Source organism: Ambystoma mexicanum, chromosome 2p (genome assembly GCF_040938575.1).
Source record: "Ambystoma mexicanum isolate Mex_15411 chromosome 2p, UKY_AmexF1_1, whole genome shotgun sequence".
NCBI classification, from domain to species: domain Eukaryota; kingdom Metazoa; phylum Chordata; class Amphibia; order Caudata; family Ambystomatidae; genus Ambystoma; species Ambystoma mexicanum.
The window spans coordinates 747,175,887-747,197,253 of record NC_090923.1 but is presented as its reverse complement, the minus strand read 5'-3'; the positions used below and the strand labels follow the sequence as shown (position 1 = coordinate 747,197,253).

At 47.2% G+C, this 21,367-nt stretch overlaps 1 protein-coding gene across 1 annotated transcript in view; it reads right to left on the bottom strand.

The window, feature by feature from the left end:
* PRSS16 (serine protease 16) overlaps positions 1-21,367 on the bottom strand; it is a 422,739-nt gene that overhangs the window by 257,794 nt on the left and 143,578 nt on the right. Inside the window, exon 4 of the mRNA XM_069644381.1 lies at positions 20,805-20,934. Within this exon, the coding sequence (XP_069500482.1) occupies positions 20,805-20,934 (130 nt within the window). The remainder of the gene's footprint in view (positions 1-20,804; positions 20,935-21,367) is intronic.

Below are 21,367 nucleotides of genomic sequence, written 5' to 3'. Positions count from 1 at the left end.
CCCCAGGAGGCGCTTTTTTTCCCCCATTTTTTTTCCTCATTTTTTATTTCCCAACGTCATAAGTCAACAGGGAGGCTCTCACGCTCTTGCCTCCCGACGTTAGAAAACCCCAATTCCCCTTTCCCCTACTCCAACTTACCTGCAAGACCGGAGCCTTGCGTGCCGGTCCCAGATGCTCCTCCTGTCTTGCCGCCACCATCGAAACAGAAAAGGGACCAGGTCATTTTGGAACATATTTTCCATGGCCGTTGTCATCCACAAAGCGTCTTAGTCCCTTTTCAATTTCAATGGCGGTGGCCATTGTTGTACATTGTTTTGCCTTTTTCTTTTTTTTGACGGGTATTGGGCTCGCCCAGAGGTCATCTCCGGTCACATGACAAAGAAAAGAAAAAAGAAAAAAACTATCCGCACCCTGGTAAATCCCAGGGTGCGGATAACTTTCACGCCCTTGCTGGGGGTGGACATGGAGTTTAACGGACCGCAGCCCGGCCGTTCTACACCATGTCCGCCTCCCAGCAGGGGTCTGAAAGCTGTATTAAAACAGAATTCAGTGCTACCAACAACAACGTATAGAAGATTCCCAAAGAAAATCCAGGTGAAAAATCATGAGTATATGAGATGTATCCCTCAATATTCAGGTCAGAGTGGCGACACATGGAAGCTATTATGTAAAAACTGAAATTTGCTCAAATTGGATACAGATTTAGCTGAATGCATTTATACTCCACCCGAAATTGTATGTAGGAAAGCGCAAACACTAAAGACATTACTCAGCTCTAGCACAGTTGGATGAAAGTCGAAGAGTTTCCTAAAAGCCGACCATTGGCCAAACACTAGGAGTAACAAAAGTGGCTTCTACTATTTGTGAAGTGTGCACCATGTTTTGGTATACACTTAACAAGGTAACTGAATTCATGACCAATTTCGGAATTCAAATTTATGTTTTTATTAATGTGAAATGTACATATATGGTATACATAATCAAGTGCATCTGTGGTAGGATGTATGTGGGCTGCACCATCAGGAAACTGAGGACAAGACTCCACAAACGCCTGGAAAAAGGGGCTGTGCTTCACCCTGCATTGTCAAAATAAACACCAGATGGCCAACAAGGATGCACAGCGGTTTCTGGCAACTGAGAAGATTGAGGGATCGTAATTTTGACCTTTGCCAAAGAGAGGCCTATGCTATTTTCAATCATTAGGCAATCACTGACAGACTGGTAGCAATGTGTTTATTGACTGCAAATTTAACTTTGCGGGTGTTGAGATGGTTTTCCAAAATCCATCCTGGAGGTGGATTTTGGGAGGCCAATCCATTGTGGTCCACTGGAAAACATGGAGGTCTAGCCAGCAATGTCAAGGCTGCAGAGCAGCAAGGCTTACAGTGAGTGCACACAGATCACCACCAATAATTATAGTTAAAGAGTTCATTGCAAAAATAAACAATTATTCATCAGGCCTTTAAAAAATACACTAGAAGCAAGTAAAAACATTGTTAATTATTGTCCCATCGACACTATAAAATAGATACATACATTCACTATTAGGAGAAGAAAGAAAACATTTGATTCAATAACCTTTGAAACACAGGCAAGTACTCAGATGCATGAAAGATAGAAAAGGCACTTCAGAATAACCACAGAACAGCTTCCCCAGCCCTTATAATGTCCAACCATAAAGTGGTTTGGGGTCTGGTGCCCAAAAGCCACAGGTTGCAAAGTTATGCTTCACATGTAGGTTTATTAGGGGGTTAGCAATGCCAGTGGTTATGATTAAAAGGGTCACAAAGTTAGATAAAGTTCAGTTAAATAAATTTGCACAATCCCAGAAACTAGGATAGGCCTAGGACAGTATTCTTGACCAGGCCTCCACCAACCAGCCAAGAAAGAGGGATTTAGAGACAGGACTACCGTCATGTAAGCTTATGGAGGACACCAGTGGGGGACAGGAACCAGCTGAGCGCAGCTTCTCTTGATGCAAGAAGGTTAAAAAGACAGGAGAGGCCTAATGTCACACATGTTTAAGATACTCCAAGGATGCACTCTGAACTTCAACAGCTGCAGAAAGATAGACCAGGAGAGAGCTGGTCAGTCCACCAGTTGGTCCCGGGAAACTTCTGAAAGACATAGCATGGATCCTTGAGTAGAGGTTGACACTAGTTGTTACCCACCGGACAAGGTGTCAAAGCACCAAAGAATGCCTTCTTGAGATCAGGAAAGAGGAGCAGGGCTTCACTGGGTCATCACTGGAGTCGACGCTAGTCAGCTGCAGGAGTCATCTTTGGGTCATCAGTAGGGTGCTCTTCTTCATGGGGGGGGGGTGGCTCCAAGGATAATCTTGTGAATGGCTACAGGAGTTCTCCTTTTATCCAAGATAAGGTTTGGACTGGAAGCTTGCCCAAGACCACCAATGTCAAGGACCTGAATGATTCAAACTGGCAGTGGCTATCCAATCATGGATAGCCACTGGCCACAACATCTGGCAGCAACAGACATTCAGGCACCTGGATGTGTACTTGGACTAGACAGTCCTAGCTCCCACATCAGGGCTCACACAAAATCTGCCTCTTAGCCAGCGAAAGCAGCAGATTTTCCCGGCAAAGGGCTTTCCACATTTGGCAATTCCAGACTCGAGGACAGGAAGAAGACCAAAGAACAACATGACCAAAGGACAAGCAAAAACCTTGTGCCATGGTCATCTTAGGATGCTAGCCACATTTAGTAGCCATTTGCAATAAATGCAAAGGGGCACAAGTAAAATTTCAAAAACGGGGCAGAAAAATATCTGCTGCCACAAGCTCATCCTAGGCACATTGTAAAAGTAGCCAAAAAGCCATTACAGAAAAAAAAGATACAAGGATACAAAGTATCATAACCACACTTCACTTAAAGTGAAGTGTGCAATTGTAACAAGAAAATAAATTCACAAAGAGATATATCCTCTGAGTACTGATAGTCTTATTGACTAATTCGTTTCCAATTAAGAATTTGCAAAAGGACAAGAGAGGAAAAACCGAAGGCTTTGCTTGCCCCCAAAAGGTCAGGTCAGGTGTCTAAACAAAGCAAAACGAAAGACTGTCCCATAGAAGTCTATGGGAGGAAAGCAGAAACAAGAAACTCCTTCCCAACAGCGAACATGCTGCTATTTGATGGGTTTGTTTCAATACATATACATTCTGGCTTAACTAATCCCTTTATATGGTGGACACGCGTGTTCTGATGTGAACGCACCATTTTTAATTTTTTTGTTGGGAAGAGATGTTGCTTATGGAGGCACATCAACAGAATAGCCCATGAAAAATGCCGAAGCTACTGCTCATCCATTATCCTTTCAGGCAACCCGTTGAAAGCCGCCTTTGCTTTGAAACAATTCAGCCCTTTTTCTTTTGGTCAAGGGACAGTTTCATATAGTCATTGCAATCTTAATCTGACGGCCATGGTGCCATTTTCAAGTTATTTTGTACAAAACATTTTGTTCCAATCAACCCTCTTTGGGGGACGCATGTACGTCAATGTGAATGTTCCACTTTTATGTTTGCAAGAGATGTTGCCTACAGAGGCATGTCCATGGAATAGCCCAATAACAATGGAAGAGCTACCACCCAACCAAAATCCTTTCCAGCAACAAGCCGAACGCTGCCTCTGCATACAATGCAGAAGCCAATAGGTAAGATCCCCTTATCTATGCCAAGATACCATCTGATGTTGAATGATTTTGCATGTGGCTATCCTTATCCTAATTTTACTTGCCCACCTTCTAGATTATCTCACGGATGACGTCCGATGAGGCTCAAACATGTCTGTGTTGCTTCTCTTCGTGTGCAAAAGGGATGTGACCCTTATTTTGATAGAGCCTCCAATATTTTGGCACCAATCATCCGGAGGAAATGTGACACGAGGCACGGACCTGTATCATTACAATGTTTTGATATTATAATCCTGCAAACCTCTTTACCAAAATCTTATTTAGGTAAATTAAAATGATTAAATATAATGTTCTGGCTATATAGGCGCAGAACCAATTGTTATCAAACACAATAATTGTAAAGGTCTAACTGCTACATGTGACTGTACCATTTCGATGTGAACAGCATGCCCATTATAAATTATGTTAAGAAACACCAGAATGTCTCTTCTTTCACTGCAACTTACTAATGGCCTCATTACACGTTGTGCGGTAAAATCCGCAAATTACCGGCATGGCGTCCTTAACGTGTCCGCCCTCGTAGGAGTGCGCTAATAGCGTACCATTACGAGTACGCGGACACGAGCTTTGCTCCATGCCGGTAATGCCCCTCCAACCTTGCCGCTAATCTCCCTCAAAAGTCACTTACTGCCTTCCACGACAGTGCAGATAGCAACTCCGCCTTGACGCATCGTGCAAATAGCGGCCACCGCTAATAGCGGTGACCGTTAAATACCGGAACCGGAAATAGCATCATCGCACAGGAACGGGAAAGAGCACGGCGGCCATCTTTAAAAACACAATCCATTGCCATCCTCTGCCCCCTGAACCTGTTCATGTTACCTTGCTGCCTGAGACCCATTGCTACACGGTTACCATGCCCAAGGCACTAAAGAAAACAACAGACCGCCAGCGAAAGGAGAAGAAGTTCTCCACTGAGGAGTTAGTGATGCTGACTCAAACTTTAGCGGACAATGCAGAAGTGGTCTTCGCAAATGACATGCGGCGGGAGACCCTCCTAAAGAAGAAAGCAATCTGGGCCGAAGTGGCAACAAAAGTGAGTGCTGTAGGCACCAGCACGCGCACTGTACGCGAGTGCAGAAAATGATGGGACGACCTGAGACAGGGTCAGGATGATCCTGGCCGAGAACCATAAGACTGCCACCGCTGGAGGATCAGGGTCACCGATCAAGCTGAAGGAGTGGGAGGAGACATGTGCAAACCTCATCGGGGTAGAATGTATTGAGGGAGTCGCGAGGATGGAGCACGGCGTGCCAGACACTTCTGATGGAGGCAAGTGCACTGATGCAAGCATGCAGTGTGAATGTACAAGTCCCCACAAATGGCAGCCCTGGATCACTGCATGGATGGCCCGGCATCCACACATGCATCCCACCCTGCGCATGTCAGCGCCAGACCCCAACACACACACACATGCATACATCAACAGAGCCAAGTGCCACACACAACACTGCATGGATGAGGCACTGAAATGACACCTCACCTGCTTCCTCCACAATGAAGTTCAAACGGCCCCAAATGAATTCATGATGTAGCCTGCATTGAGTACATGCGACCATAACCAATGACATCCCCCTTTTTGTTCCCGACCGGGTCGCATACAGACAGCGAGGGAGCATCCCAGGCACCCCCTGTGCAAAAGAAGAAAAGGCCACAGCCCAGCGAGGACGCACCAACAACATCAGATGGAAAAAGGCCAAGGCCCCTATTGCAGCGTCCAAAAAAATTCCTGCGCGCCACTGCCAGTGCCACGCAAAACCCTACTGCCCCGCCTCTGGAGGTCCACTCCCCCCCCCAAATCACCGCCACCGAGGGTCCACCCTCAGCTGCTGCCAGTTCGGCAGGGGAGGCAGCAGCCATTGCCCCATTGGCCGACGTGGATGAGCCCACAGAACTCGATCTGCCTATGTACACCCCAAGCCCTGCTGTAACCCCCGAGCAATCACCCCTACACACCTTGCTCGCACGTCACCGTTCAGGAGTCCATGGAGGCCTTCAGTAGCCCCCCAGAGGCGGCATCTGTACACCAGCCAGCATCAGGATGCGCAGCAGACACCACCACAGGCCACCACTTCCCCTGACCTGGCCAGCGTCATCCAGCGCCAGCAGGCTCTCACAGACCTCGTAGGTCAACATGTGGAGGAGGTTGCCCGTCTCAGGGCTGACCTCGGGGAGACATCCAGGCACTCCAGGGAGGGAATGGAGTCGTGCACAGACAGGCTGTGTGGGGATCTGATACTCATCCGGGAGGTGCTAACACGCATCGCAGATGCTATGGAGCGCCAATTTCCACCAGGACAGTCTGCCACCTCTTCGACCACCAGTTTGCGGCGGACATGCCCAATTAGACGCTCTACACGCACCACCAGGCGCACCTCCAGCCAGCCCCCAAATGATGGCCCTGGCAATGAACAATAGGGCGTGAATGTCCATTGACCTCTGTGCATGCCTGGACACATACATGGTTGGAGACTCATGAGGGACAGTTGTGGGGTGAAGGGTGTGATGGGACAGTTGTGGGGGGTGGGGGGAAGGGTGTGATGGGACAGTTGTGGGGGGGAAGAGTGTGATGGGACAGTTGTGGGGGGTGGGGGGAAGGGTGTGATGGGACAGTTGTGGGGGGTGGGGGAAGGGTGTGATGGGACAGTTGTGGGGGTGGGGGGGAAGGGTGTGATGGGACAGTTGTGGGGGGAGGGTGTGATGGGACAGTTGTGGGGGTGGTGGGAAAGGGTGTGATGGGACAGTTGTGGGGGGGAAGGGTGTGATGGGACAGTTGTGGGGGGGGAAGGGTGTGATGGGACAGTTGTGGGGGGGGTAATGGTGGCGGGATGGTTGGGGACTTGCTCATTTTTCTGTTTGTGTTCATTAATACACTGTTTGAGCAAAACACAGGCCTGGACTCCTTCATTGTGTATGATCAATTTATTGACGCCAAGGTCCATTGTGAGCTAACAAACAGACACCAGTGCATCACCAGCCATATACAGGTGACAGTATGACTACATGATACTCAGAATATTTGGTTGATCAAATGCTGTCTCACAGCACGTCCCTCCTGGCCATCCCCTCTTGCATGACCTGCATGACCTGCATCCCCTTCATCTCCATCCTCATCCCCGTCATCATCCTCATCAGGTGCCTCCATTTCAACGTCAGGGGGCAGTGGCACATTCCGTCTCATACACATATTGTGCAGCATGACACATGCCGTGGTGATCTTTGCAACCTTCTCATGGCCATACAGGAGGGCGCCACCAGACCTGCTAATGCACCTAAACCGTGACTTCAGAAGTCCAAAGGTCTGCCCGATGACGAGGCGGGTATGCGTATGTGCATGATTGTATTCTTCTTCGTGCCTGTTCTGTGGGTTCCGTACAGGTGTGAGGAGCCACCTCTTCAGGGGATAGCCAGCATCACCTACATGGGGGGAGGAATGATTTCCTGTTACTTTTTGACACATGTGTGGCCTGTTCATGTCACATACTTTGGCCTATCATTTTGATTCATGTACACATTCAACTGCATCAATGAATATGGTCTGTGTGACTGCTTTGTGCAAAGGTGAGCATAAGCATGCAAGTAGACATGTCCCATTGATGCCTCCAACAGTGACTGCCATGTCCTGGGTGAGGCCAGGTCATTGGTGTCCCTGTGGGCAGGCACATTTGGTACCACACTGGTGGTGTACTGTCCTTCCGACATTGCTGTCGCCATGCTGAGGCAACGCTTCAGTGGTGCCATGGGTTTGTGGTGCATTGCCATAGCTAGGGGGTATACCTTTGCATGCATCCAAGGACACAATGCATTGTTGATGTTGTGCTGTAGGAATGCTGCATGACTATGTTGGCGGCATGGATGACATTTGTGTATTTCGTGGCGTGGAGTGTCGTGCAATGTGGATGAGGATTGATGTTTGATGTCACCAGATTTGGGTTGTCAGCTGTGTCGTGTGGCATATACTTGCATGTCCGTTCATCCCAAGTACGTTGCTGCCCTCACAGGTGCCCATTAGCGTACATCTGTATGTGCATTTGGGTGACGGACTACAGGCTACACCCAGTTGGAGTATCTATCTACCCCCCCAATGCACACCCAGTTGGAGTATCTATCTACCCCCCCAATGTACACCCAGTTGGAGTATCTATCTATTCCCCCCCCCAATCACACTGCCATGTGCTTAGCATGGAACTCACCAAGTAGCCACGAACGTTGTCCCATTTGTCGCTCCATGTAGCGGGGGATAGTTGAGTTCCGTAGGACCATGGAATCATGGGTAGATCCTGGAAATCGGGCACAGCAATGTTTGATTATCTTGTTTGCGTCACATACCATTTGGACATTGATGGAGTGGAATCGCTTCCTGTTTCGGTAGACTACTTCATTGTGATGTGGGACGACCAATTCCACATGTGTACAGTCGATGGCCCCAATGCAACTTGGGATGCCTGCCAGTGAATAGAAGCCAACTTTGGTGTTTGCAATCTCCTGGGCAGTCCGTGGCATGGATATGTGTTCGGGTGCATGCTTCAGGAGGGCAACGAGTACCTGGTTCAGTATGCGTGAGAATACTGGTTGGGAGATGCCATGCATCTGCCCCACTGTATGCTGGTAGGTTCCTGTGGCCAGGAAGTGGAGCACTGTCACCACCTGGAGTAGAGGGGGGATGGCAGTTCGGATATCTATGAGGCTCACAATGTCGTTGTGTATCATGTCCACGATGCTGGTGATGGTGTCCCGGTCCAGACGGTACAGGGTGTGTATCTACTCAGGTATTAGGTTAAATGGACTGGCTCTGATCTGGGGAATTGGTGGGTGCCTCTGTGGTATGATTAGGTGGCGTGGTGGTGCTTGCTGTGCCTGTCTGGCCCTCCTCCTCCTCCTGCCTCTCCTCTGTGCAGCCTGTTATTGTAGCAGCAGCGCTGCAATCAGGTCCTCCAGGCCATGTAATGCTGCCAGTATTGGAACCATCTTGGTGTGGGAAGGGGTGTGGGAAAGGGTGTGGTGTACTTCTTTTGAGCAGCCACAGTCTCCATTGCCTCCACCTGTGCTGATTTTGGCCACCTGTGGCAGGTGTTGACACTGCTTAGTTCTTTTAACGGGTGGTTCGCGATGGCGGTATTGCCGCCATGCCGGTAAGGGGTTTTGGGGTTATTTACCATGGCGCTATTGCCGTGTGCACTGGCCTTGTGATGGTGTGCTATTAGCGGCATGTCGTTATTTACGGGTGGGCGGGTCGCGCGCACGCGGACTGACTGCTATTAGTGGCACCGTAATTAGCGGTGCCGCTAATGGCGGTGAGCCGGGTCGTAATCCGCATGGGCATTTAACGTTACCGGTATTCCATTACCGGTAACGTTAAATACCTACCGCCATCCGTGTAATGAGGCCCTAAATGCCCATAACAAATATATTCTCCATAATTTCACTCGGGATTGAAACTATTTATTCCTCGGGCACACAAGTGCAATGCAACCCAAGGAGCCAATGGACTCCCCATTTTTCGTGCATTGTCTTATACAGGGAAATTTAGCACTATGACATATTATATAGAACATGAGCTGCACATTTTTAAATGTCCGTTTATTTTTATAAGCTGGGACTAGACCGGTAAGGTGCTTGTTACTTTAAATTGGGATATTTTATTTAATGCAGCAATCTCAAATCTTTGACATACATATGAAGGAAAGTCCATATATTAATCACATAGGATCTACATTTTCTGATGAGATTAAAGTGTACCCGTTGTCTTTTTCTCTCTTCTTTTCCTCGAGTTATGTTACCCACCATAACAAAATATTTTAAATAGTGGATACGTTTATGGGCAATTTGCATGCAACAGACTCAGCTGTGACTGAATTCTATTTGTATACTTAAAATGTCCTTGACAAAGCTCGGTCATCGAAAGGCATTTAGGCATAGGCATTTTTTGCCCTCTAGTTTGAATGTTATTTTCCAAATCCATTGTGTCAGAATCAATATGTTGACATCTCAACTAATATTGAATATGAGTAACATTAATTAACAGACGTAAGCTTTCCAATGCATGGTAAGGTTTCCTCCTAATATTTCCTGTGCAATTACTTAACTTTTCTAGAGTTTTTTTATGCACAACTTTTTTGCAACAAATCTATACTCCCAGTAACCATAAATATGATGTTAGGACAAAATTAAATTTTTAGGGGTTCTGCTGCCCCATTTTATGGGACCCCTAAACATTTTGGTCCCCACTCTCCCCCTGCCCCCTTACTGGTTTCCAAGATCTCCGACTTATGTTGGGGATAACCAGCAACATCTACTCAAGTCCCATTGCCATTGTAACCCTTTCAGTGTATGGTCATATGGTAGCCCACATGACACCTAGGAATGCAATGCTTTTTAAGTACTAAATTATGAATCTGGGGTGATGTTATCACCCTACCTGGGTTTTACAGGGTACGCTGGTGGGTACTGTCAATTAATGAATTACTCCATGATAACGTGCTCAATACCAGAGACCAGTTTGTGCATGGGACTGGGATCCAAAGTTGTGTCGTCTTTCTTTCAAGACAAATGTATTGCCCCTGGGCTATCCTCCCGGCCCAATTTAGTTGTAATTTAGTTTTGGCTTCACCAGTAGCACAGATGATTTTACCACATTAATACCCCAAAGTACCTTTTCGGCACCAATGTATTTTTTAAGCATTAATCTCAACCATTTTGTTTGTGTGCCATTCCTGTGTTTTGAGGACTCTTGAAGCAGGCCTAAAACAACCTACTTGCAGACACGTAGGCTCACTGAGCCCAGTCCTGCACTTGCAGATGTGCTTTAGAATGGCCCCTAGCCCTAGATAAGTCAATACACAAACGGTGTGGGTGGGCCTGGGTGTTTGGAGATTCGTAGGACCAGCCCAATAGGCTGACTGCCAAAACCTTTGTACAATTGCCCGATTGCGATTGTAGGGTTGGCCTAGTCCAACCCATGAGTGTCTGGTTATATCTAGGGGAGCCCTTGACCCTTCCTCAATTCTGATGGGATTTCAACAAGTTTACTTACCTGTTGCTGTAGGATTTTTACTTTGAAGCCATGCTTATGCAATTTTAGGACCAGGTGTGACCACACTGGCTTGGACATGCATTTTACCCCTTAGCCCAGGTTTTCCTTTGTGGCTGCTAGAAGGCCTTCCTGGGGTGTCCTGGTCTCTTCCCTGGTTATCTTTAAGGTTCAGCATCTCAAGTTGGATCGTTTTGTGGTCACCAATATCTTTTTCTTCATGGGACCTTCTTTTGCTGGATCGCTGCACCCCTTTGCCCATGCGCTCTTGATCCACTGAGCTGGGTGCTTTTATCTTCTTGGGCTCTTACTCAATATTATTTGGTAAATCCCACTCTTGGGAAGGTGGGTTGTTCTTGTTGGTCACCTGTGTCGTTGCTGGGCCAGTTTTCAAGTCCTTGGGTGATGGGATACCTAACAACCAACAAAGGAAGACTTGCCTACCAGGTTGTTTTGCAGTTGCTGAGCTCTGTTTTTGAAGATTGCCACCATGAGTACTTGCCTCCGGGCGGGATATACTTGAAACATGCCGTCAGCTGTTCCCATGGTATGGGCTTCTGCAGCTCCTCTTCTATGGGATTTTTCCATAGGCTTACATTGGCTTGAATCCTTCTGTGCTTTCTTTAGTTATAGGGATCACAGATCTCGAACCAGAGAATGAAAATATTGATGAGGCTATGGGTCCATCTGTGCATTGGGCCAATTCCTTTTGATGATATTCTTGATCTTGTGACTCTGGATAGAGGGAGTTGTCACGTAGACCAGAGTTTTCCCACGTTTTGGTGGTTTGGGTGTTAGGAGGGTCTCCCTTTCGACTCTTTCAACCCTTAAAGCAATGTCAGATATGAGGGTTGTGTTGTATCCTCTCTCATGAAACTTTTTTTGTAGGGTTCTAGATTTCTTCCTGTATTGCTCAGTCCCTGAGATGTTACGCCTATATCGCAGAAAATGACTCAGGAGGACACCGTCGATGGTACGTCTGGGGTAAAAGCTCGTAGCAAGCAGGAGGCTGTTCCTATCCGTGGGCTTTGTGTAAATTATGGTCGCCAAGTTGTTGCCTTCGCTGTAGACTTCTATGTCCAAAAAGTTGATGGCCGTTGTGCTGATTTCAGTTGTGAAGTTAATCCTGGGATGCATATCATTCATCATCTTAAAGAAGACTCCAAGACCCTGAAGATGGATTTTTGAAGAATATGAAACGCGTTGGCAATTACTATCTACAATGGAGTTTATTAGGAGAATCACAATTGTTATTGTATATACAGTCTGATGCCTGGAAATTACTGTGGGAATTTTGTAACACAATTGTTTTTCTTTGCTGACCAAACATGACTCGATATATATTATGTTCTTACTTTGTAGTTTGAAGACTGTTTTCCTTTATGATGTTTGTTTCTAATATTATACTCTAAAAAAACAGATTAAGTCTGATTGTATTACTTTGCAAGTGACACTTTCACATCCTTAACATATATATGAACACTGAGATCTCTCTGTGGTGGTTAGGCGAATTTCTTGATATAAATTGTAATAGAAACAGCGAGGTTGCTGTTACATTAAGACTGTACAAACACAATACATTGTTAACGTATGAGAGTAGCTCCCACTCGGAGCTTAGCTCTCCCACGTGTTCAAAGTGACCTGGGATTCTATATCCCTTAGGAGTGCATATAGGGGTTACCGGTTGGCGACAACAGGTCTTGTTCATAGATTTGTTTTAGTATTCAGAGTTTATGACCCCAGTTAGAGTTACCGGCAATGTCAAAGAGGTCATTCAGATACCAAATTGACCATTAGTACATTAGGGGTAGAGCAAATTGATATTAGCTCAGCTATGAGTTAGTCTCCCATAGGAAACATCCCCTTAGAAGAGAGGCAATCCCTAGATAGGCATCGGTTACCCTCCTTGTGCCAAGAATAAGGGTTTGTCATATGGGAATTGACATATGTAATGAGGTAGCATAAGACACGCATTACTTACCGTAATAGCATTTCTGATGATTGTATCTGCTTAGATTCACATGCTGTTCATATGGTCCGACATCCAGTGGTAACCACGGAGTATTGCATCTCTTCTTTCGGGGACCAAAAGGGGACGTCGGTGTAGGCGTATCTGGAACACTATCTCTATCGTGACATTTAGTGTACCCAAAATCCCTCACATGCCGAGGTCCCTCCGATTGTATTTTTTCTGCCACGAGGGAGCCCAAGGCTATAGTGAGTGAGTACATAAAGAGAGAAAGTAGTAAGACGTCTATGTTCCTTCCACCCCGAGCGGGGACCTAGGGAGAGCGCATGTGAATCTAAGCAGATACAATCACCAGAAATGCTATTACAGTAAGTAATGCCTGTCTTCTGATGCTTGTTAACCTGCTTAGAATCACATGCTGTGCATAGACTAGCGAGCAGTACCCGGAGTTGGAGGTGGGTTGTGTAAGAAGGAACAATAGAGAAAAGATGTCTTAGTACTGCTTGTCCCACCTGAGAATCAGACCTAGAATGAGTGTCTAGGCAATAGTGTTTTGTAAAGGTGTGTACAGAACTCCAGGTTGCCGCTTTGCAAATGGACTCTAGGGGAACATTTGCAATAAATGCTCTGGATGCCCCAGTGCCCCAAGTAGAATGTGCTCTAGGCTTGAAGGGCAGTTCTTTCTTAGAAAGAGTGTAACATAGTGTGATGCATTTGACAATCCACCTTGTGATAGCCGATTTAGAGACAGGATCCCCTCTCTACCAGCTACCACTGACACAAAAACTGGTTTGTTTTCCTCAGTGGTTTTGTGCTTTCCAGGTAGAACATGACTGCCCTGCGCACATCTAGTGTGTGTAGGCTTCTTTCGGCCATGCTAGTGGGGTTCTGGAAAAAGGTAGCTAGTTCAATCAATTGGTTCACATGGAACTTCGAGATAAATGTAGGCGTGAATCTCGGATGAGTGCGCAGACTACCTTATACCTGTGGACTGTAACAAGGGGTCTAGCACAGAAAGGGCCTGTAGTTCGCTAACCATTCTGATAGAAGTGATAGCCACTAGGAAGGCCGTTTTATAAGTCAGGTCTTTTAGACTTGCTTTATGCATTGGCTCAAAGGGAGATGACATGAGCCTGGTTAAAACCACATTTAGATCCCATCCATGAGCTGGGTGAGAAATGGGAGGATAAATCCTCTTAACCCCTTCCATGAAGGCCTTAATTACCGGTATCTTCCACCACAATACCTTTTGTTGTGATGTGGTGTAGGCTGAAAGAGCACCCAGATGAACCTTTAGGGAATTGAAGACCAACAATGTGTCCAACAAATGGGTTAGGTACAGCACAATGTGTGTGGGTGAGCAATCGATGGGATTGACACCCTTGGTATTACACCAGATAACAAAACTTTTCCATTTGCTGGCATAGCAATAATGGGTGTTAGGTTTTTAACTTCCTTCAGTATGTCCATGCACCTCCGAGGGAGCTGTAGGTGGCCAAACTCTATGACCTCAGGAGCCAGATTGCTATGTTCAGAGTTTTTGGGCATGGGTGTAGGGTCTCCCCCCTGTCCTGAGACAACATGTTGTACGGGCAGGGTAGTTTTACTGGTGGGGAGATGGACATTTCCATAAAATGAGCGAACCAGGGTTGGCCGGCCCACATGGGGGCCACCAGTATCATGGTAACTGGTTCCTGGTGCATCTTGTGTACTATCTGGTTGCGAAGGGGAGTCGGGGGGGGGGGGAAGCATAGACAAATTTCCCTGACTATGTTATCCAGAGACCATTCCCCTTGGAGCAGTTCTGGGGGTACCTGGAGGTCTAGTCTTGGCATTGGGCATTCTCCTGAGTCGCGAACAGGTCAATCTCTGGGAAGCCCCATTTTGCGAAGACGTTGGGTCACAATGTCTTCGTGCAGACACCATTCCTATTCTATGGGCAGAGGGAAATCTCTGCTGAGCACGTCTGCCAGAAGATTGAGTTCCCCTGGAACATGTTGGGAAAACAGAAACAGCTTGTGCTTGCGAGCCCACATCCAAATGTTTTGGGACAGCTTGGATAGCCCTGGAGAGTGAGTGCCCCCCCCCCCTGTTTGTTCAGGTAATACATGGCTGTAGTGCTGTCTGTTAGAATCAGCACTGTCTTCCCTTGTAGCTGCATCTGAAAAGCCTTTAATGCCTTGAACACTGCTAATAGCTCCAGTAAGTTTATATGGTTGGATGCTACTTGTGGGGACCACACTCCATGCGCTGTCTGCTGAAGCAGGTGAGCCCCCCCCGCCCCGTGAGAGATGAGTCTGTCGTGAGAGTGGCTTCTACTGCAGGGGTGGTGAAGGTTTTCCCCTTTAGAAGGTTTTCCCTTGACCACGACTGCAGAGAGAGAACAAGGGCTGGCGAGACAACTAGCAGATCTTCCCATTGTCCGCTGGCCTGACACCACTGGCTGTTGAGCAGCTCTTGCATGGGACGCATGCGCAGCCGCATATGGGGAACTAAGTATATGCATGACGCCATAATTCCTAGCAAAAGCATGGCTTTGCGCACCATCACCTCCCGACTGGCTACATATTGAGGGATCTGAAAAAGCATGTTCTGAACCCTCTCGTTGGGGGGAAGACAAGGCTGTCTTTCGTCCGTATTAGAGCTCCTAGAAATAGTTTTGACTGGGGACTAAACTGGATTTTTTCTCGTTGATAGAGAAACCCAGACTGAACAGAAGGTCTACGGTCTGTTGGGTGTTCAAAAAACATGTGTCGTACGAGTCTCCTGTTATGAGCCAGTTGTCGAGGTAAGGGTAAACCGGGTGTGGATGGTCTGCGCAGGTGTGCTGCTGCTACTGCCAGGAATTTGGTAAACACCCTTGGCGTGGAGGCGATGCCGAAGGGGAGCACTTTCAATTGGTAATGCCGGTCCTCTATCATGAACCTTTAGATATTTCCTGTGCGCTGGCAACATTGAAATATGAAAGTATGCATCTTTCATGTCCAATGTTGCCATGTAGTCCCCCCGTTTCAACAGTGGGATCACCTCCTGTAGCGTTACCATGCAAAACATTTGAGGTTTTATGAACTTGTTCGTTGGGCGCAGGTCTAGAACAGGGCGCATGGTGAGGTCCTTTTTGGTCGTCTACAGGCGAGACCTGGCGAGCCGGGTTGGATGGAGGAAAATCCAGGCACAGAACATCAGTGTCCTGATCTTGTTGGGGGAGCGTCCATGGGTCCGTCCCCACTTGCTGGGTTTCTTCCCAATTGTCTGTGGCATCCGCGTGGTCCTCATTGTAGCACTGTAGGAAGGAAGGTTCTTCATCTTCACTGTAAATGTCCTGATAAGTATCCATCTGAACGAGGTCTTCATGATGGACGGGGACCGAGGGCTGATCCTCTTGGAAATGTGAAGCAGATTTAAGATTAAGTTCTCCACTAGATCTTTTCGGGGAAGGATGTTCAGAAAAATTGATAATTTTTTCAAGACAATCCATGCACCCCTTCAATTTCTCCCTTGTCCACTTAGAGGAACCAAAAGGGCCTACGGGTGGAAAAACGTCATCTTCGGCCCTTTGACGCTTAAATTTGTCACTCAGGGTGTTGGAAAGAGGCTATTGACTGTCCTCATAGGTCTCGCGAGAATTGAGTATCTATAAATTTGTCCGCAGCCTGCCCCATGTTTTTCGACGGAATAGGTATAAGCCCAACCGCCGAAGTAATTCTTGAGATACTGTGCTCAATTACCGCGAGTTAGTGGGTCCGAAGGTCTATTGGAAGATTTACCGCCTACCGCGGCGTTAGAGGGCCTAGCGGTCGTTTTTTCTCCTTGAGGCCTAGTCATAGTTTTTGGGCCTACAGGGCCTTTCGGGACCTGTCGGAGCGTCGAAATTCCGTGATTCGACATGTAAACCTGATTTAAGGGTAGCGCCTTGTTTGAATGCCCAGTCGCAAAACGCTGCTGCGGATGCGGGGAAGGCTGTTGATCTGAACGATCAGAGGAATCCGCCGAACTTTTCGACGGCCCTGCTGGCGCGGTCACCTTTTCCGACATACCCATCGAAATAGATGGCGGGGTTGTGTGTTAGTGTAATGCGTTCTTTGTATGCCCCCGTCACCGGGTGTTGTCCCTGAAGCGAGACTAGTGTCAGGCCTTGAAGGGTCGGGGACAGGCGTGGCAGACCTAGAAGTGTCCACCTCGAGGTCTATCACATCTGCAACAGATGTTTGGTCATCAGAGGTGCCCCCATCACTTTCGGCGGATGTGGCGGAGGGGGAAGAGGGTTCCGCCCACGACATACCCTACACGGCCCACCGTTTTGCACGGTGCTCCTTAAGGGTCTTAGGCCGAAGGAGTTTACAAGCCGCACACTGCTTTTCGTTGTGATCTAAGGGGAGACAGAAGTTGCACGTCCTGTGCTCGTCCTTCCACGGGTATCTGACCGTACACTTAGGGCAGAACCTAACAGGTGTCCTTTCCATAGCAAAAGGGAAAGATGACCAGACCTAGAGGGTAAAGAGGGGAAAGAGGAAAGACAATGTAAATATAGCCACCCCAAACCCACTCTACCTACTGTGAAGGCCGGCCAGAGGGCCCGGCCACGTGGATGATTCAGCAGCCGGATCTTACGCACCGAAATCCACCGCCATAGACAAATCCCTGCAGTCTTTGTCGAAGTTGTTCCTGCCGTCGAAATGACTTAACGGGGAATAACCGTCTGTTTAAGATAAACAATGGCTCTTATGTAAGCGCTCTGCTATCGGGCTACCAGTTATCTGGGCGGAAAAACACAATCTGAGAGACCTCAGCGCGTGAAGGATTTTGGGTACACTACACATCACAATAGGGCTAATGATACAGACACGCCTATGGCGACGTCCCCTTTCGGTCCCCGAAAGACAAGATGCAATACTCCGCGGTTACCACTGGTTGTCGGATCATATGCACAGCATGTGATTCTAAGCAGATTAACAAGCATCAGAATGACATATACCAATGGCTGGTGTGGTGTCTGACCCTACTCAGGCACAGTCCCTTAAACCAACTTGGAGAACAAGGCAAACACGCCCCCTGGCTGTCGAGGAGGCAGAGAGCCCATCTGCATTGGAAACGAAGATACCCGTAGAGTCAAAAGGAAGGACACTCCTACTGGAAGGTCAGGTCTGGGGAGAAGGAAGTGCACCAAGCCTGCTGCTCGGTGGGAGCTGTGGAACATTCAGGAAAGCTGCTGTAGCACCAAACCAGAAGATCTGAGAACAGAAGGAGCAGGTATCGCGCAATGGCAGTGAGATGCAGAACTGCCGCCAAGACCCCACCAGTAGCAGGCGGGAAGGGACAGCCACTCCAACTGAGACAAGGTTAGCAGATTGAGGGAGACCATGCCACCTTGCCAACAGGCGGGGTGCTTCAACAAGAGGCACACAGACACAAAGAGACCAGGTGGTGGGCGGTAAGGTCAGAAATGACCTCAGGCTGGGATAAAAAGCCGAGGACTCCTGAGTGGGGTGAAAGCCAAGTGAGCCCAGGATGGGGTGGGACCCAAACAACCTCTAAGTGGGGTGATAACTGAAGTGGGGGGGGGGGTTTTATCAACACCCCCAATTACAGGCAGGAGGAACCAGTTCAGGAGAAGTCCCTGCACTCCAGAAACGGCAGAGTACAAAAATGTAACAAAACCCACTATTTAGAGCTCTCATAACAGGGATAAAACATGGCCATTTCAGGATTTCAAATGCTGTCTAGACTGTTAAAAGGCTTGTCATGGAGTTTTGTTCAACTGTGACATCACAAACAAATGAGATGTTGCCCAAACCGAAGGGGTATAGAATTGGTTAGCGAGGTAGGCTACATATAGAAATATCAGGTTAGTGCTTCCTTTGGCTACAAGCTATCTGGTGGCGCCACCTGTTACCACCTCCTAAATGTTGACACCCAAGCATGTCAGGTTAGTGCATTTCAAATGGACCCTGCAAAAAAGTGTGAACTAGCGTGGAAGGTGAACAGGGATTGGTCAGCGAGGGTCTTCTGAGCCTTGGCGCTTTGGATGGTTACCAGTCCATGAGCAACAATTCAAGGTGATGGGGAACAGTTCCAAAGGTTCTGTTTGTACCAATATGGTTATCTCCGATCCTCTAAGCCCTGAGGCAGAACATTTAGCTTTCAACCTAGTATCTCCATGGCACTTGCAGAGCCTCAGCTGGTGCACCTTCTTGCCACCGTGCGGCCTTATCTGAACGCTCGCTGCTCTGCTTCGCTGGATGGCCCTTCTGCGTTGGACAAGGTAAGAGCCACTTTGCCTGCCTGGTAAGCTCTTCTGCAGATGCTCTGATTTCCCACTATAGTTTTAACTGGCTTTTGACCAATTAGCTCTCGAGAACAACTAGACTGTTCACTCATGTTCTCACGAGTTCTCTCTATGCTTCTGAGTGGCTTCCTCGTCCCAGAACTGATTTTTAGATCTTCCAATGAGTCAATTGGTCCCTCCCTGAACTGTACTGAAGGGATACCTGCTCCTTAAGGAGTCCACACTCTTCCTCGTCCCAGTACTTCCTATATTGGTGGTATGACAAAAACACAGAAACTCTATGGAAAGTGTTGATGGAAGGGGGGGAAGGAAGGTGTGTTGAGGTTAGGTGGGCTATGGGGATACCATGTCCCATGAGATCCACCCACTGAGTTCCAGCCTCAGAGGGACTACCGGGTAGCCACATCGCCTCTGTGGCCTCATGGGACGGGGCAACCAATAGGGGAGGAGTGATGGCATCCAGGATTTGTCACAACGGATGAACAGATGTGAATTTCATTCAGGAACTCGGGATTCCCAGACAATATTCACTTATCTGGACAGATATGGGCTTCACTCCAACCTTCCACAGCCCTTCTAAAGAAGGCAGAAGAAATTACCATACGTGCCTTCATCAGTTTCCTTAACTATAAAGGATAAAATGTTTAGCTGGCAGATCTCATATTGAATTCTACCTCAACCGTTCAAATGTTAACGATAAAGAAAACTGTGCCCAACTAGTTCAAATGTAAGGTACATTAACACCACCCATTGTGAACAGTGAAACCAGACTCACAAGGAACAAAGTGTCCATGGTGCACCACAGATTCGAATCCCATATATGTGGACAGATCTGGGAAAATGTTAGCCAAACCAGTCAGGAAAAAGCACAAGGAATCTTAGCAAAAGTAAAGTTCAGGATTTCCCTCTCACAGTGACAGCCATGTTTGGTGAGATTCCCTGTGCTTTATTCTAACTGGTCTGTCTAATATTTTCTGAGATCTGGCAGACTTCACACATGCAACAACATGGAAAGGCACAATAGAGACAGGTCCTTCTCCATTGTGCTAACAACAAAATATTGCTGCATCATCTATTCTTTCCACATGTGCTTGAAGGTCCCCTACAAAAATAACAACAAACCTATTTTTTGGAAGTCCCCCGACCAATCTGTTCTCTTCTAAATCTTTATGTTGGCCCATCAGGTAGCACTTAAGCATCACATACGAGTCAGACAAACAAAGAGGCCACTGCTCTAATTAGGCTTAACACAAGGTCAGGGCCATACAGACTGGATGTTGATCCCCCGGCCCACCTGACAAGACTTCAGTGCACCAGTGTTTGCTGGGGTCTTCTCAAGTTTGCCATTCTCTGGAATGCCCAGCTAAAGTAAGACTGTATCTTTGGAAAGTTGGTTCAGCAAGAGAAAAAGGGGGCGGGGCGGGGGAGCAGAGGTAGCTAAGTGGGTAAGAGGGGAGTTTTTTTTCTTTCTTTTTTGTTTTTTTAAACATATGCGTTCTTACCACAGCACTAACACTTATCTGAGTTACATTAGAAACAAATAAATAATCATGCATCATTTCAAATATTTTGTTATTGTGTCAGCATATCACATTTCCTGCTGTGGTCTATCAAGCAGGAAGGATGCTTTCTGAAAATCACACACGATTAAAAGCATCAATTTCTTTGACTGCTGTCCTTTTCAGATACTCAAGTCAGCAAAGAAGTGAACACTCCCAAGTAAACAGTAGCTAAAACTATCTGGTTGCAAGCGTCTCGGTCAGAGCTTGTAAGCATGCACGGATGATGAAATGCAGTAGCTTGGATACCCACGCCTGCTGGCTGGAAAGGAATCGAAGGTTGTCCAGCAAGAGTCCGTCCGGGTTGATGCTGCCACCATAATAACGATGCTCCAGGGCAACTAGCAGCGCACCATGCTTCTGTGCCAGCTCTACATGCTCTCCTGGAAGAAAAGGTCAGCGTTTAACTCCCCTCAAAATTTCACACCCTATTCTAATAAATCCCTACTTCATACATAGTATTATCATCCTTGCAGTCACATGATGGCCTAGTTCAAAGTTCTAAAAATCTGTAACTTCTTGTCCTATAGAGACTGCAGGTTGATCCAGAACGAGGTATAAACCCGACCTCGGTGCAGTCCAAGGTAATAGTGACTTATGGGCCCAGGGACACAAACACTATGCTTTTCTCATAATTTTATTCGGATTTTCTATGCAATAATGTAAATTCAGGTAGTCTCTACAAATTAGTTCATAACATTAACTAAAAGCATGAGACTAGGAAAACACAAACTAAGAGGTAGTTCTGCAAACCACTCTTTGGCCAACCCAACTAAGAGTTAATTCCATATTTCATCTTACCTTTACTAACCAATA